The sequence below is a fragment of the Galendromus occidentalis genome, unplaced genomic scaffold (genome assembly GCF_000255335.2).
Source record: "Galendromus occidentalis unplaced genomic scaffold, Mocc_1.1 scf7180000077470, whole genome shotgun sequence".
NCBI classification, from domain to species: Eukaryota; Metazoa; Arthropoda; class Arachnida; order Mesostigmata; family Phytoseiidae; genus Galendromus; species Galendromus occidentalis.
The window spans coordinates 44,728-72,078 of record NW_003805458.1 but is presented as its reverse complement, the minus strand read 5'-3'; the positions used below and the strand labels follow the sequence as shown (position 1 = coordinate 72,078).

General features: G+C 50.6%; 1 protein-coding gene across 1 annotated transcript; it reads left to right on the top strand.

The window, feature by feature from the left end:
- Positions 1–14,397: 14,397 nt before the first annotated feature.
- LOC100906453 (uncharacterized) lies at positions 14,398–26,512 on the top strand. The gene is made up of 6 exons (XM_018640020.1): positions 14,398–14,474; positions 14,548–14,622; positions 21,750–21,858; positions 21,962–22,115; positions 25,013–25,182; positions 25,486–26,512. The coding sequence occupies exons 3-6, from the start codon at positions 21,801–21,803 to the stop codon at positions 25,599–25,601; spliced, it is 498 nt and encodes a 165-aa protein (XP_018495536.1). The 5' UTR covers positions 14,398–14,474; positions 14,548–14,622; positions 21,750–21,800; the 3' UTR covers positions 25,602–26,512.
- Positions 26,513–27,351: the final 839 nt, after the last annotated feature.

The following is a 27,351-nucleotide window of genomic DNA, read 5'->3' as shown; positions in this document are numbered from 1 at the left end:
GACTCGCAACAATCAGCCGTCCGCCCACGCGTTCGCCCGATCGTTTTCCGGGCTCTGGCTATACCGACCAGAGGGCTTGTCTTTATGCTCTCTGGTGGCTACGATGCGAGTATCCTGCGCTTGATGATTTCTAGACACTCGCCTAATGCAACATTAGCCTCGATATCTGGAGCCGGCATCGTGTACGAAGCGCCAGACCGACTCCGGGAGTACTGCGATACCGAGGAGTGTGGTTTCGAATATGGCTTTACTTCGCTCGGCGCGATAACTCCGAAGAGGAAGCAGTTGCCCGTGAACATATTGAGAGAGACCTGTGAGTCTCCCTGAGATTTTGGGAATCCTCTGCGAACAGGGCTTGAACGAAGTTTGAAACTAATTCACTCGAAAGCTTGAGGGTCCGTGATGTAGGGAGCCTCGCTTGAGACACCAGATATGTGGGAACAGAGAGAGGGAGGGAGCAAGTCAAGTCCATTATTCTGCAACGATACGACAGACTGAGGAGACTCATGGATAGTTTTTACTTTGAGTGGCTCAACCCACAGCGACTTTCCTCAAGGCTCCATAAAACTCCGCTCTGGAGGACTCTCCCCGATCGATAAAGGGATGGGAAATATCGGATTATCAAGAGAGGGAAGAACAAGGGACGAAACCAAGTAACCAACTTTCTCGACTCGCTGGTTTCGTCGGGGGAAGGAGAACTCCTCGCTTATCGAAAAACTCCGACAAGTGCAAAGGAGAATCGCAAGAGCTCCGGAAGGAGAAGCGTCTTACAATCGAACGAATTGAATGACGAGCTTGTTTGAAGCGAAGAAGCTCGATTGAGTCCCTTGCATGATTCGGAGTCGATATAAATATCTTTCCATCCAGGAAACGAATTGTACCTAGTTCCTTCACGATGGATAAGGCCTCGTTAGAGAAATTCTCAATCTATGAGCAATCATTATCATCATCATTATGAGATTTTACAATTCGCTTTTCACTGCAAATCGTGAACTCGCAGGATAATCCTGATTTTTTCCCCGGAGGAATTTTCAGGGAAAAAGAGACACGGAGATATATTGTCATTCGAACTCAATTCTGCTCTCTTCGGACCGAACGCACTGAATCACGCAAGCGAAAGAGGTGAACTGGGTTTTCTTGGTCCAAATTTTTTGCGTAGAGTGTGGAAACGAGTCTCCTCGTGCTACTTTATTGGCAGGGACCGTAAAGCGATACCGGATTTCTCGGGACTTCGGTAAATCTTCTCGTGCGGTGCGGTGTCGATCGTTTCCCGGACTAAGGTATGCCGGAAACATCATAGTATCATACCGAACCGGACCGTGGAACGCTCCCGATGCTATCAGCGACACATCACATACTCGAAACTAGGGAAAGCAGTTCGTCAACTGAAGGTTCCCACTTCATTCACAACAGTCGCGGAGGAGTCGGCTCGATTCTGCCCGCGCCGGTGGATTTCTCCTCATTCTTTCTGTGTCCTGATATATCCACGGCTCCTCCATGCTCACCGCGTGCACGAAGCAACGCAGCCAATGTTCTTCTGGTGCCTGACAGCGCTCAAATTAAAACATGAATACCGAATATTACCGATTCGCTTGCACGAATGTTCTCTAGGATTCGGTCGGCCCGCCGCGAAAGCTCCGAGTCGCATCCGAGGAACGAAATTCGAACTTTCCGCACGATCGTCGTGAAACTTTGTGTTTCGGCGCCGGCTTCGGAGTCTCCTCGGGGAACAAGCGATGCCGAGAGAGCTCGGGGAGAGTTGCTGCGTGATGACCCATCAAAACCACGATCGGATGCTTCCGGACCCGTCGCACTTCCAGTCCTCCTCAAGATCGTGGGTTCTTCACTGCCGAGGGCAATGATCTCGAGAGGCGAAATGGAAGGGTCTCGTGGAATTTCGGCGAGAAGATTGTCTGATGTTTTGCATTCATGTCGAAACCTAAATTTGATGCTCCCCGTTTTCTTCTGGAGAGCCGTCATCAAACTGAGGGGCATTACCGAAAAAATCTTCAACCTCTAGTAAGGGATTATTGACTTGAGATCTCATAGGTAAACTATTTGAGCGATTGTGATTAGGTTTCTATTGATGGATTGCAAATGTCTCTCAAGAAATTCTGTGGCACACATGTCGCAAATATGCGCCAAATCTTACCTCCCATAGAGGGATCCGAAAAACCGTTGGGATAACGGATCTTTTAGGCATTAGGTGGCCTCACCGCTGCGGCAAGATGATTTTCCGCGATGGATGCTCAAGTCATTCCAAATAATTTTCACGGGATCCAACAGGATCACATGCACGGAAAAACGCGGCACATCCTATCGTCCATCATTCATGATTCGTAATTCAGACGATGAGATAACTTGTGAGATGAGATCCGTCATGAGACCGACCACCCAGAGTCTTCTGGGGAGGGAGCGCCGTGAAAAATTCCGCAGACAACTGTCGTCCGCTAAACCGTGTTCAGACCCATGACTTGCCACGAGGCAATCACCTTCCGATTGCGTTATCCGAGTGCCGTTCGCCATATACAAAGGCGCAAAACACACAAGAATAGAAATCCTTGCTCGCATCCTTCGAAAAATGAGGGTCTTGAAGAGAGGAGTGGAACCATCGCTCGACACCGGGACGGGAAAACGAAGACGAGGAATTCCAGCGATTAAAGTGGTTCCGAATGAATTCTCTGAATCAGCTAGAGACGATCTCGAGCGGATGTTTCCCCTCTAGGAGCCTCTGGAACAGCGCAAACGCCGCCGTCTAACGGATCGCTTGCCGAATAAATATTTTCGAGAGAAGAAGTGGTAGCTCTTTCTCTCCCCAAACATCATCTAGCCGACATGCCTAGTTTCTTGACACGTATCCTCAGGGCAACCGTAGCTCAGTAAATGAGCTCGAAGTCCCCGGTAGCTATGAGCTCGAGACTCTACCACTCGTGTCTCTCAGCTTTCGGGGAACCTACCGCCTCGTTCCCTTCACTGAGAGGAATAAGATCGTGAGTCCATAAAGCTCCGAGGTGACCTCGGCACTGGAGGGAATCGGGTATAACTTCCATGGTGATCGATAAATACGAACTTCCTGAAGAAGCAGCCAATTCGGAGCACTGTATCCGAAATCTGTCCGCGGTGCCTCTCAGTCCGGTCACGCTACTGCGCAAGAGATCACCGAACAAGCCCTGGACGGGACGATTTCTGGATCTGCCAACTGGACACACTTCTTCGGAAAGATCAATGATCGCGTTCTAGTACTCGTGGTGAAGACTAGAAGAATTTAGACTTTCATGCTCGTCTCCGTACAGTGTCCTGTGTAGTTTCCATTCAGTCGTATGCCGACGCGTCTCACTCTCGTTTCATCCTTCGGTACCATCTGAGCCCGCGATTCATCACAATCCATTCCCGGTTATTGATGCTGAATGCTGAGTACATGTAAGACTGACGATATTCATTGTTAGGTTACGCTAAAACTGGCCTGCGCTCGAAAATGCTGGCTACAGGCAATCCGGGGACGAGTAATATGCACTGGAACGGAATCACGAGCGATCGTTGTTCGACTGTCCGTACATTCAGCCGGATATTCCACGAAGAGCTCGGACGTAGGAGTATGCGTCGATGAGAGCATCGATGGACCAGTATCAACCTCTTCTTTCCATTGACGGGTTCCTTTTCCATTTTTAGCAGAAAACGGGCTCCGCTGTTCGGATCTCGCCCCCAGAGACTCAAGCGGAAGAGCGATTTCAATGAATCTGCCTGAGACCACCGCGAAATGAAGGCTCATCCCCTTTACCCGGGCAGTGTCAGCCAGGCGGAGTGGTCTGCGAGATATTTGAGGGAGCTCGGAGCGAACTCGGGAGGTCCCAGGAAGCTCTGTTTTGCAAGCGAAAAAAGGCTGACCTTGACCTTCGGGAGGTCGGGTTGCTCAGAGCTAGCACGTTGCAGAGCGGTGACCGCCTACTTGCGGCAGATCTCGGCGTCCGCCTTTGTGACGGATTACGCGAGGTGCGACTTCGCACAGGGCAGCGAAATCCCAAGGAAAAAGCTCCTACGCCGCGAGCATTGTATGCCTCAATCTCCTTGGAATAGCATTGTATCAGGGACGAGAAAGAGCCCGATGTGTCGACAATTCAAAGCATGGAATGACACGGCGAAATCTCGTTACAAGGAGAACCGTCACATATCCAGGACTGCGAACACTTTTTTCCGTCCATGGGACGCCATCGAGATGGAGCTGAAGATCATTTGTCATAGCGAATTTTCAGGACAACGAACAGATTCCGCCTGTCCCGCGAAGTCCGCCGGGATGAGATTCTACTGTATTTCGCTTGGTGCCCTGTCGAATTTTTCGGGAAGCCATATGGACTCCCGCGGTGGGATCGCTGATTGAAACACTGTTGTTCCTCGAGTCAGAGAATCGGAACTCTTCCCTCAAAACTTCCAAGGGATTTTCTCCCTCGTTTCCGGCGCGCCTCGAAGCTCTTAAAAGAGGATGGATCGCAGAAAATATGCGAGGTCGGTGTATGGGTGTGAGTCGGAGATCAGGGATGGGTTCACGCTAGACGTTCCCGAGCACTATATTCCGAAGGATTTATTATTTATTCAGGATTCCGATCTCTGAGCTATCATACGGAGAGACGGAGGCCTCGAAGAGAGATGAGTAATAAATCCCGCTGATTCGAACCACTGTGTTAACAGAGATGATGATCGAGCGAAGAGACAGAGTTTCTGATCTCAATGTCGGAAGGCAAACATTTTCCCCTCACGCTTCGCCTACATCGCAGAGCGAGCTGTTGGAGAGGATGTATCGAATGTACCTACCGAGATTCAGCACTCACTTGAATGAGACTGAGAGAGGTCAGAAAATAATGTTCTTCGGGTTTTAGGTAGCTTCTGCCACACTAGGAGGACACGGAAAACGTCGTGTCAGAATAGTTGTCTCCGATGATCAATGCGGGATACGAGATCGTCGATCTATTCCGGAGCCACGAGGCAAAATCCCTCCCAGGCAAAGGAGTCCCCCCTCCGTGTCGGGCAGGGCAACGACGAGGGAGGGAATTTCGAGTGCAGCAGAATCCGGTACGCTGTCGGAGCTTTTCTTTCGAATTCGAAACGACGTCTCCGAGACGATATGAATGAATAACAGGAGCCCTCCGAACTGTTGACTCACAAAGCCTCGCCCCTTCTGATTGTACGCGACGGAGGAGCCGAGATCTCGAGAGGAGGTATTCGAGTACAGGTGCCTTTCCGATTCCTCTCCGACCCGAGCACCGGTTATTCTCTCCGTGGAGCGCAGTTGAAAATGCCGAGCTGAAAGAGACTACGAGCGAGAACTCCCTTCATCCGCTCGATTGAGTCGAATCACAAAAATGTTCGATTCCTGGTCTCTCTAATGATCAGAAATCGATGATATCGAAATGTACAAGCATGCTCTGTGGCAAGGATGGCTCCGATGGAAGGATGGGGACAGGTTTCCGTGGCACGGCTTTGTCCGGAACGAAGAACCCCGAAGGTCTTTCCTGCTGAGCGCGAGTTCTGATCGGTGGTTTTCATGAAGATTGATGGAGCAAAGGCTAACTTCGGACGTAATTCGGAGCCCAAACAAAGACAAGACGTCCCGCAGTCCACCTTAAACGGAACACGGGACCTTCCGCCCGACGGGAATTCTCGGAATCCCTCCGGTACAACTCGAAGACTGTCCGAAGGGAAGGAACTTCTATTAGGAGCTAATAAAATTCTTTGTGTTCCGAACGAATTCAGTCCGCCGCCGTCGTCGTCCTCGAGGAGAATGAACTCTTTCCAGATCGTTCCGATGATGTAACGCAAATCAATTCGGTCCCATAGTCCATGTGTCGTGTGTGGTGCGTAAAGGACTGTGATGGACATCTTGTGCTCGCTCGAATGTCGTCGGGGGCCCGCGGGCTCGTCTAGCACGAGCGTTCACTCGGACGAATGTAATTTGTTCCGCTCCGTCATTCCGCTCGTCGAGAAGTTACACAGGCTTCGTTGCTTCAATTTCCAACACGTGATTTAGATCCTCTCCGCGAACCAAGAGGCTGCGTAAATTCGATAAAGCTTGCCAGATGTACGTCCGACGGAACGATCAAGATGCGAGAATTCGAGGTAGCCCGGAAGGAGTCCCTGATTGCAGAACTGGATTCGGAACTCCAAATCAACTCGGAACATTGTTCCCCACTAGTCGAGATTTTTCCTGGACAAGGCAACATTTCTCGAATGCCATCCGGGCCGACTACTCGGCCCACATTCTGTACGATGGCTCGCGATGATGCATTCTACTGCTCGATTCCCCCACTTTTCCGAAAGTCGTGGGAGGGTGGAAGAGGTGGCGAAAATACGACTTGCTCCCGGATGCACAGATTGCCCCGTGGCCGAGCTGATATTGAGAGGAAGCAGTCGAATCGGAGCGCTGGAAGAGAGCTCTCATAATTTCGACGATGCGCCCGGTCGCTCATTCGAGAATCGCTCGCTGAGCGGATTAGCTGTTCGAGTTCTCAAACAATGCATGAAGACCCGGGTCACATGGTACCATTTGAGAAGCCAGAATCGTGAACGCCTGAATCACGAGAGCCAGAATCGCGAGAGCCGGGAATCATTAAAGCCGGAAGCTCCCTGGCAGTTCCTCTCCAAGCGAGGATACAGACTGGACTCTCCGAGGTCTCAATATCGTAAGTGGAATTTATCTCCGGAAATGAAGATGGATCCCATCGAGCACCACTCTGAACATATATCCCGAGCAGCCTGGTTTATTTGTACGATGAGGGCAAGGGAGCCGCTGAATTGCGAGAAGGTCCGTAGGAGGAACTCCTTGGATTACTCGAGTGCCGATCTCACCCGACAGACTGGGCTGTCGAATGAGTCACGGGGGGACGGAAATTCTTCCTGGCTAACTGAGCACTTCCGCCTCTCTTGGAGGGATCCAGGCTCGAGGCCTGGATTCCTGTATCCGAAGCTTATGCAATCGAAACACCGAGCGCCAGACAATCTCCATGGACATTGAGCTCATCGTGGAACCAGAGGGGAATGCTCAAAGGATTTAGAAGAGCATAAGACGCACCTCATTTGACGATTCTCAAGATTGACGTCGTCCTAATTTCACCTTAGATCAGTGGTTATCGAACAAAAGAGTAGGACGTTTCCGAGTTTTGTTGGTTTAAGAATTAATCGGCAGAATCAGGGGTTCATTGGATACGATTCGAAGTCCGTGTATTTCAGCGGCTGAAATCAATTATTCGAGAAACATCGGGTCTCGGAATCCAACACAAAACCACAAGCATGCCCATAAATCCACAGCACGCGATCAGTCATCACTCCTTCGCGTCGACTAGGGGGTCCGCGGCTTCGTTTCACCTGCTCAGGGGAGCCGCGGAGGTCCGGAGCCTGAGACCCTGTGCCCTGGATAATTAGGGCCGTACCTCTCGCTCGGGTTTAGAAGCTGATCGAAGCCACTCTGCCACCCTATTCCTCCGCTGTGAAACCATTCTTCCAGAGGAATAAGCATGAATGAAAAGATTCTGAACACGCAGAAAAGGGTTAATCGCCGTCCCTGGTCCGCAGTCTCGTCTGTTACAGGGTCTCCTCGGCAATCGCCTGCCCTGCCCGAGGCGTTCTTCCATAAGACCCAGAACAGACCCTGCGGCGGTGATGTGACATGGCAATTGGGGGCATCTGTCACTGACTATCAGAGCCACGTCCTTGATGGGGAGTTGTGACAACTTCTGCTGGACAGATTGCCTGCCGAGCGTTTACAGATGCATTCGGGTTGAGTTCATTTCTGCTGAGCTCCTGCATAATCGAAGCGTCTGACTCTGTCGAGGCCAATCGGGGATGCCGCAATCAAGGTGTGCGACGCGGAATCCAGGGTCCTCATGAGAGTATTGCACACGAGGAATCAACCGCCATGCTTTCGCTACGATCTCGACTCATCCATTTGCCCAGTATGAGCTGAATGTTGGATAGCCAACATCTAGCATCAGACCCTGAAACAGATTTTCTTCCTCGAGAATGAGAATATTTTTTCCGTCGAGAAAATTCTCTCGAGTCCGAGCAGGTGAACTCACCGAGGATCTGTCGGACTCGTCGGCGAACAATCTCTCCGGGGATTATTGGCGAGAGATTTCCTCAAGCCTGCGCGACGATGAGTCTCGTAGGTCAACAGTGGATTCTGACTTCCCGGATCAGCGGAGTCGTCCCGGAGGGTGTCTGGCCGAGCTCTCTTGTCCGCTCCATGAGGGCCTAGTTGCTCACCCGAAGCTCAACTGTTGTTTGAGCGAATTCCATCAGGATCTGATGCTCGATGATTGAATGCGACACGTTTGATTCGTTTTCTCGTCAGACTTCCGGAATTTTCAGATCACGGGCAACCGAGAATCGAGATCACCTACTTACACGAGCCATCGTTTGAGTAGAATTTCATTCCTGTTGGGGCAACGCTGACCCCGGATTTTCTTGGAAGCTGCCTTCATCGGCTTGCAGAAATCCCAGTCGTCTATCTCACAATAAGTCCAGCCTTTCGAGAGCGCTGAAGGAATTACTCAACGAACTCCATACCCTCCACCAGAACATAAGAGCCAGACTTGACTGAAGAGCTGTCTGAAAAGTGAGCGATTCGGTCGAGTTTCGAAACTCGCTGAGCATTAATTTTCAGCCAGATGGCGGCCTAGAAAGCGGCAATGCCTCCTGAAGATTGACTCCCGAGGCATCGACCTTAGCGAGTCCTATTTGAGCCGATGTGCCATAATTCATCATGTGCTCGAAACCTTCTTTATCGATAACGCAGAGCTCTCCACTTTCAAGAGGAAAACACCGTGAGCAAATTCGCCTCCTCTTCCGAACGCGCCAATCGAGTCGTTGTTCTCTTTTTCTTCTTTCCAACGCTTCAGCCACGTTCTCAGAACTCCATAGGCGATGCAGCGCGCCACCCACCCCCAATGGGCATATACAACATACACAGCTACTGACCAATGACCGGGCATAGCCGGCGATATTGTTGCCCCTTTTTTTTTAGATCCCGTTTTCAATGGAAGCTGAGCACCAATCAGGAGAAAACCCTCATCCTCGTATTTTTTGTATCTCTTGAGCGAGTAAACAGATCGGCGATGCGGCGAGATCCGCGGAAAATCTTCCCACCCACCGAGTGTATGTCGCTCCAATGATTTTTGCCTTTCCTCAAAGCGATTGTCTTATGAATATCCAAGCGAGCCTGCTCCCGGAGTTGTTTATGCATAATCAGAGCTCTCTTCCATGGGGAGACATCTCGTTTGGTTATATATTTAACCGAAATCTCTTATTACGCAAACCATACTCGGAAACTCGTTGGAGCATGGTAACACGTGTTCCTGATTGAGCCCAGCACTTGAACCGTAGAACAACGTTCACCACGGCGGATTTGTGCTGGAAAGCCCGCGCATCTGTCCCGCTCGGAGACTTATTTCTCCGTGAGCTCGTTATAGAGCATTTGAACGGTAATTAAGGCTTCATTTCCCTGGAAAAAAGTCTCCGTCCAATTTTTTGGTGCACGCCGTCGTTGACGCACATGGGGACTCGGACCTACCCAGCGCGGCGCTGCTCATTGAAAAGAATCGCTTCCCACTGGGCCATTCGTATTCTAATCATCCCTTTCCTTTCACGCCGCATCGTGGAGTTCGCCGAAAGTTGGTTTCCGTCGGGCAGCCATGCAGCACCCCCAGCTCTTGCGCTGCTTCCGTTTCTCCGATTGGCCCCCGGGAGCGATCAGGATTCTTGCGCCTCAATTGTCCGTAGACACCTGGATGGGGGATATGTCGATCCTCACGAGCCGTCCTGGCTGACTGGTCTCCGTACTCATGACGTGTGCGGGGGAACTTCATCAGGAAACCGCACTCGAGCCAATAAGCGTACCGGAATTCAGCGCAGAACGGAGTGATGGGTATGGCTGTTGCTATGGATAGATAGCAAGTAGAAGTGTCTTGTATCCGGCCGGAGACTCTCTCCGGAGTTGGAGAAGCGACCACAATTGCCGATTGGTTTTAGCCCAATCACAGGGACGCCCTTCGAAGTGACCCAATCAGCTCCACGGCCAGTGGTCATCAACAATGAGAGATTTATTCCACGAAAACGGGGGACCGAACGCACCTAGATTGTCCGAATGCTTTCTCGGGCGTTGCCGAGACTTCTCGCGAATCATTCCGAGAAGTGATGACTGACGCTTCTCGCGAAGACCGTCAGAAATTTCAGACCTTGGGAGGGAGCAGAACTAAAATTTTCATTCCGAAGCACTCCCCGATGTTGTATTGTAATACAATGCCGCACAGCGCGATTCCACTTCGAAGACCCGCGCTGCTCCGAGGACGGAACGAAGGAAATGGCAGGATGCTTCTGATAGCGGAAAACACCATCATTTGGCGCGGCAGTCTGATTGAGTCGATGGCCACCAAGCGTCTCATGTAATGATCGCGATGTCGATTGGGGAAGATTACGATTGACCTAAGCTACGTTCTCATCCCAGCAAACGATGCTACTTATCGGTGTCCACCCACCTCGAGGCGTATCCGAATTAGTCGCTTGCACGATGGAGAATGCTGCGGGCCCGGTATCGGTTCCGTTTGGGCTCTCGGAAATCAAAATCAGATACTGTTTGGAGAGCTCGGTCTTAATCTCCATTTATATGAATCCCTCACGGCAATCGTAAGAGACGGAGGGTTATTGAGGAGCCGCGAGGAGTAGGACAGCTCCCGCTGTCAACGGTGCTGGAGCTCCCAAGATGAATTTCTGTGAAGAAATTTCCCTTCCGAATATCTGGGACTCGGCTTGATCCGCGCGAGTTAATCTCGCGTTCGTCCGGGGCCGGATCTCCCAAGAGAAGGTTTTATTCCGACCGGGATCCCTGTTCTCCACACTAACGCGAGATTTTTAATTTTCCTGGTCGGTTTGAATTCATATGAAAACCTGGTAGCCTGAGGGCGGTCCCTCAAATGAATTCTTCGGAACGATTTGACGGGGCCCCGTGACATTTTATTCACCTTGGGCCCCCGAGTAAGGACCAAGAGAGAAGCATCCGCTAAGAACCGTGCAGCCATAAAAACTCAGAATTTCCCGGAGTGAAGATTTCGCTCTTGTTGTTCCGCATCGTGGTCCGCAGGAAATTATCCCCCTATAGAATAAAGCAGTAGTGTCGGTCTGTCACCGTACCAAAAATCGGAGTTATTAGCGTGTGAAAGGACCTGTAATCACTTCGTGCCGATGCAGAATCATTCCTGTTAGCGTAAGAAGCAATTTCCCTCTCGATCAATCGCATCGTTCTCAATTTATTCCGGAAAATGACGAGTTTTTCTCCGGGGGTCGCTGGATGTTTCTATTCTCCTTTAGCTCTCTTCGAATGATGCCCCGACCATTCCGCCAAGGTGCGATTCGATACACAACGCAGCAGCCTACTAAGTGGGCATGATCGGGGTGATCAGAGGATCGAGAGCGTACCAATAAGTTTCATTCCCTCCAGCCTCAGAAGCTCATCTTACTCCCGGAGTTTGCGAGTCAGCATCGCGTGAGAGTCATGTTGTCATTCATGGTATACCGACCGCCCGAGTCTGCGAAACTGTGAGGACCGCTAGCTTTGCATCACCCAATGAGCCGATAGCTCCGAGACCGAACTCAGAGCTCTCCACAATATCTTCAAATGGTACTAGGACTGCTCCGGCGACAATCGCCTAGTTCGAATGACGGCACAGCAGTCTACCGAGCGAGCTTCCCTGAACCCCCGCGAAGGCTCGGGAATCGCCTCGGGACCATGATCGGGGTGATCAGTGATCAGAGGATCGAGGGTTCCAATAGATTTCATTCCTGCCAGCCTCAGGAGCTCATCGTCCTCCAGAGCTTGCGTATCAGCATCGCATGAGCCGCATGTTCTTTCGCATCCCATCAAGTCAAGCCGAGCGCCCGACTCTCTGCAATTATGAGGGCAGCTCCCTCGAGCCACGAAATCGAATTTAATGCTCCCCAAAATTATTCCACCAGGAGATTATGTTTCCCATAATTCTTTAGTGTATCCGATAGACGATGCCCATATATTCCACCTGTTTTCATTTTCCCTGCTCCAAGCCAGCGATGGGAGAGTTCGACCCTGCGTCCATGTATCTCTCCGAAGTCCAATCGGAGTTCCTCCGTTTCCGTTGCGAGCGAGTCTGAATTTGTTTGGGGATTATTCGTGCTCATGACTGAGCCCTAGCCACGACTCGGGATGGTATGCCGTGGGAAGCCCGAGATATTGTCCCGGGAGACTTCGCAAGTCTCTATCCGGAAACTTGGGAGAAAAACGAGGAAAAGTTGCGACCTTTGGGCTCCATCGCACAGACGGTGAGAGATTATGATTCCCATTCTCCCTGAACACGGAAAGATCGATTTCTCTGCTCCGTTCGCCATTCCTCCGGATGAATTTGAATGGATGTTCAATCCATCGCATTCTCCGCGTCAAGAGGGTCGAGAGGAAACTCCTAGTCGATTCAGCCCATATCATCGACGCGTGGGTACTGCGAGCGCTGTCTCAGCGATTTCGTCTCTTCAAAGCACAGAACATGAAGAATCTGTCGGAATATGTTTATGTTCAGGTCTGTTATGAATCCATGCCTCTCAGCGATACCATGGATGGATTATTTGTACTTTGCTTCGCAAAGAGGGCTGAGCTCATCAGATGCGGATCAACAACTCTCCATTTGGAAGCGAAGATTCTCTCGAATTCAACAAAATCGACTGCGTGGCAAATTATTCAGCCGCGTGTCGAGTGCTCCCTATCCCTGGGTAGGCATGAGGCAGACTAAGAGCATCATTTCAGGCTCTTGACGTCACGGACTCAAATCCTTGGACTCCCTACGCATCGCCCTGAGCTTGGAATTAACACCTCTTAGAGGAGAGTCTCAACGGGAGCTTCCTCGACCGTGTATGGACCTTATGTAGGTGGCTCGCTAACTCAGCTCGAACTTCTTTCGAACGTAATTATCTCAAACATGAACCTCATCCTAGCCATTGTCTCATCTCCAGCGAGACGAAAAGGCGAAATTCTGAACTATTCTTGCGGCATCCGGATATCATTCGGTCTTGCGGGTCATACTACGGGATGTGGATCAGAAGCTTCTCGATAAAGGTGGGGGTTTTCTGTTCCGCGGACGAGTCTTGCCGAATTCAAAAAGCGGCGAGTCTTGTAAAATTTGGAACTAGAATCGAATTACATCGCTGATCGAAGTGCTACGCGCAGGGAATTCCGAAGCGATTTTCTGTCTGCAAGGCTCCTGGGGTTTTCGAACTGGGCTTTGCGTGTCTGCAACATTCTGAAGCAGGCTTTCCTGAATTTCGACCTCGTATGCTTTCATGAAGCGAGATACCATTCACGCATCTGAGGCGCGGGGAGTACATTTTATGGAAAGTCAGACGCGACAGAAGGATCCTTTCAACAAATACGGTCGTATTACGAGACTGGCTCTCCTGACAGTTACTACGAAAATGTTTGCTAGTCCTTCGAAAGCTCGGGAGCTACCCCAAATATACGGAACGGCGGAATTCAAAACCGACTATTGGATCTGAAACTCATCCGTCTCAATGTTCAGGGGGTCGCCGAAGCAGCCTTTGAAAGCTGGATAAATCCACGACTGGATCGGGGGACCACGGCATTCCAGGACGATTATACATGTCAGAGGACTCAAACATGTCCCGAGGGACATTCGAATTCTTCTCTGGCATTCGCAGTCTGTTACGGCAGGCGGTATTCGGAGCTCATCTCGGAGAACTCTTTGAGCAGCGTGGGATGCATGTAGGCGCGGAGCAATGTCCGGAACCTGCGATGTTTGCGATTCTCTTTCCGAGTCATATCACTTATTTCAGTCAGGCTCTAATCCTGGACGTTTTCTGCACAGCTCTTCCGATATACGTACATACGCCAAGAGCGTGATCCTACGGAGCACGAATTTCTGGTGGAACCAAGGTCCTCGCTTTCGTGGAGCTCGTGACGTCTGGCGGCCAGGTGCCCGAAGCGGACGAAGATCGACTTAATACTTCAATTGCCCCAACGTTCATATTTCGAGAGCTCGGCTAGAGCCAACGCATTTTGACTGGAGATAATGGTTTACGACTGCTAAGTTCATCCACGACTGTAGTTGAATTAGCGCCATTCTACTACTTTATCTTTCTCTTCTTTCTCCCGGGAGCGAGATGAGTCGCAAGTCTCAAAAGTCGCAAGGACCCTCGCAATTAGCCCTTTCTTGGCTTGCTCTTGCGTCAGGAGCCCCCCTCCCTCATCAGGATATCCCGCCCGCGCGAGAGAGTGGCTGGCTTGCCGATGGAGTGAGCTGCTCCTACGGTATGTAGTGCGCGGTGGTGGCGGCGCGGCGCAGCAGCGGCGACAAGAGCAGAACAGCGCATGCGTTGTGGCGGATATCTCTTACACATGAACGAAAATTTCTCTTTCTCTTTTGGCGAGACAACAACTGCACCCTTGATGAGCACAGGTTAGAAAACAGTCGAACAGCCATACAGCAGTGGTTGTTTACTCTGTCAGCGACACTGAATTATTCATCGTAGGTGCCTTGTTCCAATAAGTTCTGTGAGTTTCATCATCCCTGCGTTCGTTCTTCAGGGGATTATTCGTGAATTTCGGTAAGTATCGTGTAGTTAGCGAATTTCTGGAGTTCTTCCCTCGTATGGTGGCGCGACTCATGATCGATAAGTCGCTGACATTGCTGGAAAGCAGTAGCATGCCCCTGTACGTTGGATTAATTCTTGAGTGGTTCGGTGATTCCGGGACACGCGACGCTCCTAGAAAACCGAACGTGCAGTGATCGCGCTTGCTTGTTGGCGGACGGAATAGACTAACAGAAAATTTTCGGCCTTCGACGACAAGTGTTTATGCTCTTATGAGGAAGTCTCGGAACATCGGCGAGCTTCTCGATAGGGTTGGAATCCACCGAGCTCGATTATTGTAATCATTCCGACTCCGCTCTGCTAATTATTCGATCTCGCTGAAAATCGATTCCGATCAATTTGCTTTGAAGTTCCTGCAATCCGCCTCGGAGCGAACAGGTTCGCGAGTGAGACAGAGCCAATTAAGTTCTCCTCGCCTGATCATGTTTGCCGATTTTTTTTAAAGCGGAAAATGAGGGCGTCTCCCGATAATTATTTTTGACGGTATGGCTAGTGATCTTCGTTTCCTCTCTAGCGACTCGAATCTCGCGATGTCGTACAGTTGCGTTCCCGCACTCGCGGCTCTCGCTCGCCGAATTCATGAACTGCAGGACCGCGTAAATCTCATTGGCTCTCCTCGCAGTATTCTATCTCGTATAATTATCCGGGTCACCGACATCTATCCGAAGTGGTAGTTTTCCCCTTTCTGGGACACCATCGTCCGCTAGAACAGGTTGATCTCGATCTTGGAGCGCTGGTCATGGTGGTGGCCTCTCGACGCCTCTGGGTTTGTGAGACTCTCCATTATTCCGGCAAATGATTCAAGCGTTGGGTATCTGGCATCGACGGGTACGAACAGGCGGGAAACGACCCGATATTCCACTTATAATCATCATGGAGTGTCGTCGAACTCGAACAAATCCATCGGGACATCGCATTCGAAGTTTCTACTCAATGGTGAATGTCAAGAATTCCAAATCCTATTGGACCCTCCCAACCCCCGAACGCTAATTCGCCGGAGATGACCATCGTCAACGCACTCCAGCCCCGCCCCTGTCTCGATGTTTACTTCCCGTAGGAGAACATGTGGTCTCGCCCAGACAATTCCATCACGCTTCGTTCGGACGGGTGAGGGCTCGGAATAGAGCGCAGTCGCGCCGATATTCGTGAGAATCATCGTCGCCAATCACCTCAGAGTTTCTGTGTAGGCTAGGTAATCGCGCAAGGTTTCGGTTGAGGTCCCGCGAGAGAAAAACATGATTATCTCTATCCGGAGCGAAGACGGATTTCTCTCGATCCGGGATAGTGGGTCCGAAAACACTGTTAGCTCGGCCTGATGTATTCGCCCAGGTGAAGCGTCGGAACCTCCGGCAATCAGAAAGAGAAGCTGTTTGGAGAGCAGGAATCGTAAAACTCTTTGTCGAGCGAAACGCGGTCGGAAGTGGCGGGGACCGCAATGAGTTTCCGAAATCAAGTCCATTCGATTGTTGACCGCTCTTATCGCGAACCGCTATCGTTGGCCATCGCTCTGTCGAAAGATCCGCGACAGCAGAGTTTTCTTTTGAGTCTCGTTGAAAAATATCCCCCCCCCCAAAATGAGGAGACAAACTTATCTCGGGTACGGCGTCGGAAGCATGAAAATGTTTCATCAGAACGACCTCGTTGCGAGCGAGATAGGTTTTCGCATCAGTCCGAGAATCACTCCAGAAGTCTCGCAAAGCGAGGAGTTTCGAGAGATCTGCGAGAGGCGTCGCTATCGATCGAACGGAATTCCTAATCATGCGACTCAGGACCAAGCTTTAGAGGGCGAATCAAGAGGTTGAGTCACCCCGCGGCTCTGAGAGCATTTAGAAATTCGTGGTGAAAAGCACTCGAGATCGCCGAGAAGCTTCCGCCCGAGAAGCCCCTCTCAATCACGATTCTCAATCGGATGGGTTTTCTCTTCCCTAATTCCATCCTTTCGAATCGGAAATTCATAGAATCATTCGGAACGTTGCAATCATGGCGACGACCTCCGTTGTCATATAGCGGGGGAACCATCCGCGGGACGTGGAGGGAGAGAAACAGCAAAGACAGCTTGAAGGACGGAGACGGAAATGTCTTTCGTGCCCCTCGCTTTACCAGCCCAAAACCTGCATTGAATTCCATCAATCGGCGAAGAGTCACTGCGGTCAGACATGATTTCTAGGAAGAATTTCTTCGTGCTCTTGCCCGCCCTCTCCGAAGAGGTTCGGTCCGAGCTTACGCCAAAAAATGAGATGGAACCCCGATAAATGCATCCAGGGGCGTTCCAAATCGAGATCGGATCTAGACTTCGGCCTTCACTCCTCCGGGTTTCGCTTCCGAGGAATATTGCGTTCAGGGAGAGCATACGAGCAGCGGCCCCTCTGAATCCCAATAGGCGCCTTGAGAAAATTCCGGAAGTCATCGATAAATCGGAAATTTCGTCGTGAATCGAGTAAGGTTAGCGGGTGACGAGCGGAAATCGAGTCGTTCAAGCATTGGAGTCCCGAAGCGACCTTTCCTCCTCCACTCGAATCGGCGTCTAAACTTGGATTTTCGCCAGGTTTCGGAGCCTCAGGCAACTTTCCGAGAGAACCTCTATACACGCACCCTCTGGCAGTCAGTTGACATCCGTGCAAGTCCTGAAAGCATCCCGCATGAAAACGCACGGCCGAAGACACTGCTCTAGGACCTCTCTCCGAAGTTTGCTGAAGACTGGATGACATTCTGAATTGATATCCGAGAATCGTTGCAGGTTGGCGGTGTGCCCAAAGGAGGGCATGCAATGCTCTCTGCAGTTCAGAATTCCTTGAGATTTCAATTTTCGGTTTTCTATTCGGAAACATTCCCCGTCGCGCCGTTAGCCGAAGTCACGCCGAATTCAAAGCGGATGATTTCCGTCTGTATTTCAAGATATACACAACAGTTCGGTGTCTTTCGCTGGCTCGCTGACGGGCGGCGGCGTTGCTTGGCTGATTTGCCGCTAGACGACGATCCAGCGATTTCTTCATACCCTTGAGCCGTCGCGTTGCGATTACGTCTGCGCGTTTCGCCAATGAACCTGAGACGTCACCTTCGACGACAGACAGGATTGGTTCCCTCGACCCTCTTCATCAGCGACTTCGAGCTTGTCAATCCTGTCGACCAGTGATTCAGTCAAATTTTCATGTGTTGCGCCAGAGTGTCGGAGGCGTGGGAATTCAATCCGGATGACCATTCTGGAAATCGTCACGGATAATTGACCTCTCGGAATCACGAATTCCGCAGTCCTGACTGCGCAGACCTCCCTCGAGGAACAAATTTTTAAGTCGGAATTCTACAAGTCATTCAGGCTCATATGAAGACGTTCTGCTGACCTGATTTCGAACTACGATCCATCGGATCTGCGTCAACGACTTCTTTCTTAACACGCGAGAAATCATTTGGACCAAGCCTAACATCGGAATATTCATTGATGATAATTAGCACAACTACTCATTGTCAAATCGTTATATGTGACACAACTCAGCGGGAGCGCTGTGCTCATGAATCGATTAGTTCTCTGGAAGCTCGCAACAATCACAATGTTATCGGTCCCGTTTCAAGTAGAGCTGATAAACTCGTTGCCCGTAGGAAGGCACTGTCTCCGCTGTGGAACTTCCTTGTTCCGTCCGCGTCCCTAGGAAACCACATTGTTCAATTCAATGACTGGATCGATAACCTTTGTCGTTCGACCGTTAGATGGAATCTCCCATTTCTCTCTTCCTTCGCTCGAACACTCCTCCAAGATTCAGTACTGGCAAGAAACGAGGCGGTATTCTCTGTTACCCCTTCTCGCCGAATTGGTCCCCGTACCGAGTAAATATGTGGCTTCGGAGCTCGATTTTTCTTGATCCAATCGAAGCGGCAGGTAGAAGATTTCCCGGGAAGAGAAAATATCGTGTCCCTATCATCAGTCGAGACAAGACTAAACGATTCTTTACGCCTGCTACTCGAGGAGGTGTCTTTCAGCGCCAAACAATTTCGTTCCAAGACACCTCTCGACGACGCGTCGTTTCCGCATAATGCAGTCATAATCAAGACAGATTCAGCAGGGTCTTAGATACTGGCTCCCGTAAAGAGCATCCTCGACTCGGTGAGAGATTCAGCCGACAACTGAGCCCAATCACCCTTAATTGACTGACTTCCAGGGCTTGCGTCCAAGCCCGGGAGGCCAAAAGGAACCGTAAAAATTCCACTCGAGGGATGAGTCGTTCACGTACTTCACGTTTAGACTCAATTTCATTACGTCACATGCTCGTTACCTCATTCTGCTCAAGTTATCGCGATTCTCTGTCCATGTCCATCTTTGGAGAATTGAGAGTCATGACCCGGTTCGAGATCGCATGACATCTATTCCGAATCCGATTCGCGGAGTCGAAAAATCCTTAGGAAGTCAGAAAATCAGCGAGGAGAACGCTCTTCTCGCATCGCAGGCTGACTCTATCGGATAGTCTCCCGACTCCGACAGATCGGCCGCTTCTCCTTGAACGGCAGTCGCTGAACGGGATTTGGCACGTTGTCCGCTCGAGCTAGCCACTCTCAACAAAGAATGAGTTTAGGGGAGGTGATTCCGTCAAGAGCATTCTCGAAGTTGCGCTCATGGGACTGAATCCGTGAAAACAATAGCTCGGGCGTGGTTCACTGGCCGCTCTTGCTATACAAGGCAAGAGCACAGGTCCGTGATCCGTCATTCCAGATGATAGAGATTAGGGCACTTGGCGCAGGGTCGACTCTCATCACAGGATCTCCCGGAAAGGGAAACTTGTGACGGAAAACGGTCTATACGACGTAAGAGCTTGGACACTTCGGGAGCCTCACCACCTCCCTCACGGCATGGCGCATTCTTCCCGCGCTGATCGAGGCTAGCATCTGTGACTATTCCGCATTGCACCACGCTTGACATGGGGAACCAGTCCGATACCACCGCCGAGTTTCACCGAATACCGGTTCCAGCGTCGGCTTTGAAGCGCAGAACGTATTTTACTGAATAGAGTACCAAGGCGACTGCGCAAGTGCGATCACGTCAGATGAGGTGGGCTTCCGCGAAGGCCGGCTGCTTTCTACACTAGAGACTCGTTTTCTAAAGTTTAGGGCCGACGACTATGTTGTACAGATTTAAATAGCTCAGCAGAATCCCTGGAGTCAGCAGAGCAGAAATTGTGGATGACGGATCCAATCAGTGTTTCCTTTAGCCGCACTAACCGTGAACAGCTGCTCATGGATTACGTTCTCATTACCTCACACGGGAGCGCCAACGCCCTATGCACAGGGAGAACGGGCGTGAAGCAAAAATGTCAGCCTTGACATTGACATGAGGCCAGAGACTCTGGAGAGATGATGAGTTCGTACGGAACATCTTTTCAATCCTCTCACCGCTCGGACATGAATCTTCTGACGGACGACGACGTATCACTTTCTTTTTCCGCAAGGGAACACCTTTACTCGGAATCCGGATTTCGTGTCATGGCATTATTCAGCTCAGCACCTGATTCAATGTTTCGATTCCGTTTAGCTGACTCAGCGCTCCTCGAACGGGTTGAAGTTATTTCAAGGGTTGCGAGGAACTTACTCGTTGGGCTCATTTAGGTAGGCACAAGGCGATCAAGCTCGAGCGGCGGATCTGAAGCTTGTAATGACGTTTCTACCGCATACGATCATTTCTTTATGGAACCTCCCGAAACGATGCGTGGCGGGAAGTAATTCCGGAAACTCTAGCTGGCCAGGCCATCACAGAGTCGGAGCAGAGGAGTGCAGTTTAACCGTCACCGTGTTCCTTTTCCCTGTGAATGCCCGTTAGCGCTGCTGATCTCGCCGGTGCAGGTCTGTTGAACCCAGGAGGAATTCGTTCATCATCTTCCGGTCGTCAATACACTGAATCTGACAGCTCATTTCAGTTCATATTAGACGATCCCTTACGCTGAATGAGGAAGTCCCATCAGATTCGTTCCTGTGAAAAACGACTTTCCTCATCAGTATCGATCCGGAGATCCGGTGTACAGGATCGGACCATGAGTCGAGATATGCACAAGAGTTCCGCGGACTGATGAGCCCTAGAGAGTTTGGAGCCACTGCGTCATTCGTTGCCGAAATATTTCCGGACGGGGTGCCGATCTGGTCTGCGGCGGAAATCAGATGATTCGCGACGCTTCTTCGAAAAACTTCATTTGTTTCCTCAATCGCCCTGGCAGTAGCGTATCTGTCTGATTGAACGCTCTTCTGGAGTCTTCGGGAAACTCCATTCATCTCAGAAATAACAGCAGCAGCAGCAGTCTCGATCTCACGAGAGCCGCTCGTTGGGTATGGCCTTTTACGTGACGGAGAATAAGTTCTGAGAAAGGGTGTCAGTGTCACAAGTCGACTAGCTCTTACTGCCCGCAGGATCCGCGAGGCCATCGGAAACAGTTATCAACAATTCATGCGCAAGCTGACCTCGAATGCAAACGCACACCGTGTTTCACGGACAAGCTAAGGTATCTCCTCTTCTCTTCGAAGTCACGATGGAATGAACCTATTCACGCTTGGTGCGGGTAGATGTCGAGATTGAGTCCAGGGATCGTGAATCCATTCATGAAAACGTCCGACTGAGAGCTCCACTCGACTGTTGACTTCCACGCCGGAATGTCGATTTCGTGAATGAATAGATCGATACGGCAATCGTGCTCAAAACACTCCGCCGCCGTGACTGGGAGTAGGTAATCGATTACGAAGTAAAACGCTACAAAGCGCATTCGGACATCCTCGGATGCTCCGACGGCGCGAATTCGATGACGTTCATGGCTGGATCCGTGAGAAAGTCGCGCCGAGAAGTGGGAAAAATATCTTGATCGACTGCGTGGACAAGAATGGAGTGTGTAGCCAGGAATCCAGAATTCGAAGACTTCCTTGTTTTCCGAACAACGAGAATCGATTGAAGGCACTCTCTAGCATTTTGGAGAGCTTCACGTTTGCAAATCTTTTCTTAAAGTCCGGGACTATGCTCTTTCTCGCTTCAGCTCCTCAACTTGGTGATCTCGTTTGGTGGAACAACTTTTGTTCAAATCCCACGCGGAATCTGGGAGTCACTTCTTTTTTTCTTCCAGGCTCTCCCAGCTCTCTCCTTCAATCCCAAGATCGGAGCTCTCGGAAGCGCGATGGAAAAATGGTTCGTTCTTGTCCTCGTCGCCTCAATGATGGGATCAAGCGGTGCCTGTAAGTCCAGTCTGCTCGCACCCCGAATTTCTCCCATGCAAACATTGACACCGGAATGATTGTGTATCACGAGTAAATAATTCATCTCCTTCTATTCGAGAAGTTATAGAAGACTTCGATAAATACGTCGAAGAATTGGAGAACGATCCCGTGAAGAAGCAAATATCACAGTTCAACGATTACGCCGTCAGATGTTTCGGCGAGGCTCGTAGGAACCAGACTCAGAATCAAATGGGAGAACTGGAGTTCGTATGTTGGTAAGTGTCGGTTGAGAATCGCCTTGATTCCGACCTCATCGGAGCGAATTATCCAAGGAGAAATCTCTCGTTCTGAGCTCCCCTTGCGAATAGTCTTAGGGATCCAGTAGACAACGAGCTTGTGTATTGCTGTGTAAGCATACGGTAATATCCCACAGTCTGTGATTAGCGTGATGCCCATCGAGAATGTCGTTTATTTGATCGGGAGTATCTGGGACGTTCCGAGTGCGATAGCGGAAACGACGGGCGTTCATACTCTATTTGTCCCGGGGATAACGCGCTGTGTCAGAGGCCTCGTAGGAGAGACACTCTCACTAACACGCTCAAACACGCACGCACTCACTCACTCACTCACTCTTGTCCAGCTCCATGCTTCAGCTCATAGATCAGTCAAAGAGAGCTCATATTACAATACTCTCAGTGACGTTGTAAGTCACTCGGCTAACTTCCCTCGTTTTCGTATCATGGTATCACTACGCCAACTCGCTCGGTTTAGTACGTCATGCCTACGGAGGGCATCGAGTGACCCGAAACACAGTATTGGAGCAATGTCATCGAAATGACCGCGAGAGTAGAAGCGATTATAGGGCCGCGGCGAATTCGCTCCGCTTTGTCGATAGCTGATTGTGAGCTAGACACACCCGGAGAGTTCATTTAGATGACACCCATGCTTCGCCGGCTCAGGGACGCTTTATAGTCGCTGGACCGTGACTGTGTGAGAGCTTGCCGAAATATTATTACTCGAAATAATAGAAACCAGACGAGAGAATTCGATTCAATCACGGCCGGCTCTCACTCTCCGAGTTGCGAATACGAACTTCTGAGAAGGGGGATACTTCTGAAGAGGATAGTTTCGCCCGTTCGGCTCTCCCCGGGCCAAGGAAGGGTTCCGTACGATATGAGCTCTCGGTTCCTTCCGAGGATCCATGGAAACTCCTATAAGTCTCTGAAAGGACCCGCGTGATGATGATGGGACATCTTGGTACGGTCCACCGGACAGCCCGTGCGAAGTGTCCTAAAACCTCGACCGGTCGGCCCGACGGATTGGTAGCTGTCTTCTCTTTGATCTCTAGGAGGAAACCTTAAGAAGGTCTACGCCTGAAAAAACATCCTCTCTAACAAGCGTCATCTTTCTCCCTTCATGTGCACGAGAAAGGAGAAAAAAAGAGGCAATTCAATTCAATCATCGCCTTCTCGTAGAGACGAGCCCGACGTACTCCTATGGAGGGAAATAGACTGATGTCGAAAAAGGATCCAAGGTCGAGAAGGACGCTTCAGCTCACCACGCGAGTTTCTCGGTCAAGCGCAGAGTTTTTGCGAATACCCTAAGCCCTCGCGACAGGAATCCGATAAATCGCACAAAGGGGTGCCGAGCATATGGGGAGCCAAATCTCGCGTCGAGAGAACGAGGCGTATGAGTTACCTGCCTAGCGAGGGGGGGGAAATCGGCTCCGGGAATTTTCCGTTGTGTCACCACAGAAGAAGTATGGGGAGGTTGAGGTTCCGTATGAACGAGGCTCCATATGTGGGATGTTCCTCACACGCGAGGTCCTCCACGAGGAGCGTTCACAAATGCGAAATTCCCAATTGGGGAAAATTCCTCAAACGGGGCGTTTTTCGAGCGCGGAATTTCAGAACGGTTTAGAGAAACTGGCCACCGGAATTTTCCACAAAGTTGCTCCCGAAACTCAACGGAAGGGGCCGACCTAGATCCGTGCTCTGCAGAGGAATCATTGACCAGGATTTCATCCTCCCCATAACCCAAACTGGAATATGGGTGATTTGCGTCAGGGTTTAGTCTTTTTTGAGGAACCCCTCTACAAAGAGATAAGGGCTGTTTGCTTCTGTGTTGAAGGTGAACAAAACGAGGTCTTGGTGGCATCGGTAGCTTTGGGTTTGCTTTCTCAAGGCTCTCCCACAAATGAGGGTCGGGCTCTTGTGTCGGAATCGGTATCAGCATCTAAACATTGAGCACAGCGGAGAACTTAGGATAGTTTTGCTCTTTTGCTTTTGCGTCCGATCATGGACTCGAGAGAACTCGAAAAACAGGTTTATTGCTCTGTGGGGTACAGATATGTATTTCTTCACTCGTATCGCTGATCGCGGAAATGCTCGATGGCTGCATCGAGACTATGATCGAAAACTTTCCGGGGAGGACTGGCAGGGACCGGAGGCGGGACTGGGAATGCCTTCGAAGTCACAGACCTTACCGCTCACCGACAGGGAGCGAATTCTCGAGTTGGAGTCGTGAATGGAGGTCTTCCTCTCGTTCGGCTCAGGCTCTGCTCCGCCATCCGTGGTCCTACTGCGAAAGGTCGAGTGGTGTCGAAGCGCAGGCTCTCCGAACGTAACGCATGGGGGACTACGTTCATTCTCCATGAGAACCGTATCCCGCTGTCGGCATTGGATGTTGTTTCTTATCAGATCGCTTGTGATCGCTCGCTATCGAATAGAATGGTCGCACAATTCGAGTGAGCCATTGTGGACAGTGGACATGTTCCCTGGCGACATGATTCACCGCTGAGAATGGGACCGTGGACAGACTTCCCATCGGGAAAAGCATGCGGCTTCCTCGGTCGTATGGATTGTCTTAGAGGCGTCCCCGACAGAGGCGCTATGGGTTCTTCGAATGAATCATTCACCCAGCTATAATATGACCGGGGAGTCGCGGCCCTCGTTCCGGATCTTGTGGGTGGGGTGAGCGAAATTCGGAAGTACGAAGTCGATCTCTCATAAGTTTTCGTTCGATCAAGAGAGAGTCTGCGCGGGTATGAGAGCCGTGGGTTGACTTTGCTTTCCAGTAGACTGCTCTATGCTCTTTCGTCTCAGTCAATCATGTCAGTGTGTGGTACAAACTGGGAGCTTCAGGCCATTCAAATTTGGTTTTTCTGTTACAGTTTACAGGACTTCTGGATGGAGTGCATGAAACAGGTTCCGCTCATCAAAGAATGCAGTTCACTGACGGAGAATCAGCTAAGGAAATTTGAACAAGATCTAGTGAGCGGGGTCGATTGTTCGCTGGCCGACCTACGGTCGTGCGCTCACCGGGAGGGGCATGACCATTTCGGTAGGTGAAATCCATCATTCTCACTCGTGTCGGATTAATTTTTTTTTTTCGTCTGGGGCTCTTCATTCGACAAGAGCTTCGTCCCATCCAGAATGGAATCCTCATCCTCTCTGAACATTTTCACCGCATTATGTCAGCGAATCGAGTGATTACTTGCTTAAGACCAATTGTCTGTTACGAAACATAAATAAATGAACAAAGTCGAGAACAATTATCATAAACAGTCGGACTGCGCTGAATCCTGCCGTGTCATCGGATCTCTCATGCCTCGTGTAGTGACTTGGATTTTTTCCCGAATTTCAGTTAACTCGAACAGAGAACGGAGTGCGAGATTCACATCGGCGGCTGCTCCGCGGGAAGCTTCGATAGTGCTCGCCATCACCCCGATAGTTTTACGCTCCATCTTCAGACATTTGTGAGACCATGAGAGACTAATGTTTTTGTTGAAAGTTGAGAAGATTTTCCCATCCGTTCCCACGAACAACGCGGATCGTATCGCGCCAAATGAAACAAAACAAAAGATCCGCACTGTTCTGTGGATCCACGATCGGAAAGCTTCGCTATCACCTTGAAGGCTTTAAGGAGGGAGATTGTGGAGAGTCCCCGGAGAAAATCCGATTAGAAAGATCATAATCACAGTAGTTCAGGACGTGACGGGATTGTTCCTCGTCGCAAGGAGACTCCGCAAAGCCTCGTTTTGTGATTTCGATTCGAGCCCGCTTGTCCGAAATCATCGGGCAGGATTCGATCGGTGGGTGAAATGGAATGAGTGATACCTGAGCAGGGGGAAAACCTGTCACATCATTGATTCACTCGTGCAAGAGCGGAGATGGCCCCGGTGCGCATCGAGTCCCACATCGGTGAACTGCGAATCTGGTCGGAGCGCTCGACGCGGTGCGGGTGTTCCCCTTATTGCGCGGCATTCATTAAAGTTTAACATCATTCTGTACATCACGGGAGTCCGGGAAAGGTTCCTGCTACCATAAAGTTAAAGATTAAATTAAACTCGAGAAGCACCAGGAGCGTCAAATTAAGGAGAGCGATCGAATCTTTCTTAGGCCCCGCTCAGGTAGACTAGGTCAAGTATCCCGGAGCCTTGCTTCGTATTGGACTCCATCGGATTCAGTAAGATTTCATGCTCCGACAGGCCGTCCGTTGCACGCGAAATGTTGTTATAGCGTTGTAAACTCACAACCGATTGAAAGTCAGAGGTACAGAATGCAGCGGCGGGAGCTCTCTCGGGACCAACCCGGCATCTGATAGGTATTAGTTTATTTTTTCACCTCATCTTGTAAAGGGAGGAGAACGCTAAATAAAGTCGGCGAGTTGAGCGAAACCTCTTGTATTGAATCGTAGAAAGCCGTACCCCTCTGGGTTTCTTGCGGAGAATCGATTCCAGACTTCCGGGAGAGGTCGCGGACTTCAAGGGAGAAAGCCGGTCGATTGGTTCGAAGAACGAGGATCCCACGGGATATCGCTTGATATGATCTAGGGTTGACTTCCGACGGCATATTCTGCCTCATGGAGAGCACTCCGCGCCTCCGCAATCGTCTCTCCTCGTTTCTGGCGCGAGGACTAATCAGCACGAGGCCTTGAAGCCGGAGTATCGGATCAGATTCATCCTATTTCCGATATTGCTCCTCTAATTCGCAATTATCTTCACGCGGACGAGCATTCCGGCTTTCTCCGGAAGGTGAATTTCTAGCGCCGGCGATCTCATATCGAGTAGACCTCCGGAAGGAAATGAGGAAGAGCCTGCCAGGAGCATGTTTTATTATCGCTTTAAAGTCATGGGATAGGATAGCGAGCACAAGCCATCCGTTCAATCGGAATTGTCGCTCGGGACGACAAGGGATGGTTGGAGGCTTCAAACTGGAGACCCTTCGCGCGGATAAGAGACTTCGGGAAGACGCCCGGCCCGAACCTATCAGCTCCAGCAGCTGTACATCGAACACCCGACGTCGCTCTTCCGAAACGTCGCGATCTCTCAAAAGGCATTCAGTTCGCAGGCTGACATACGGTGAGTGTTTTCTTCGATTGTATCCCTATCATCTGGATGATTTCCCGTACGCGCGGCGCCGCGTTATCGATAATCGCAGATCAGCCAGGATGAGCGCCGACGGAGTCTGTCCGGACGAGTGCACTTATCCGAAAACTTCCGGCGGATAT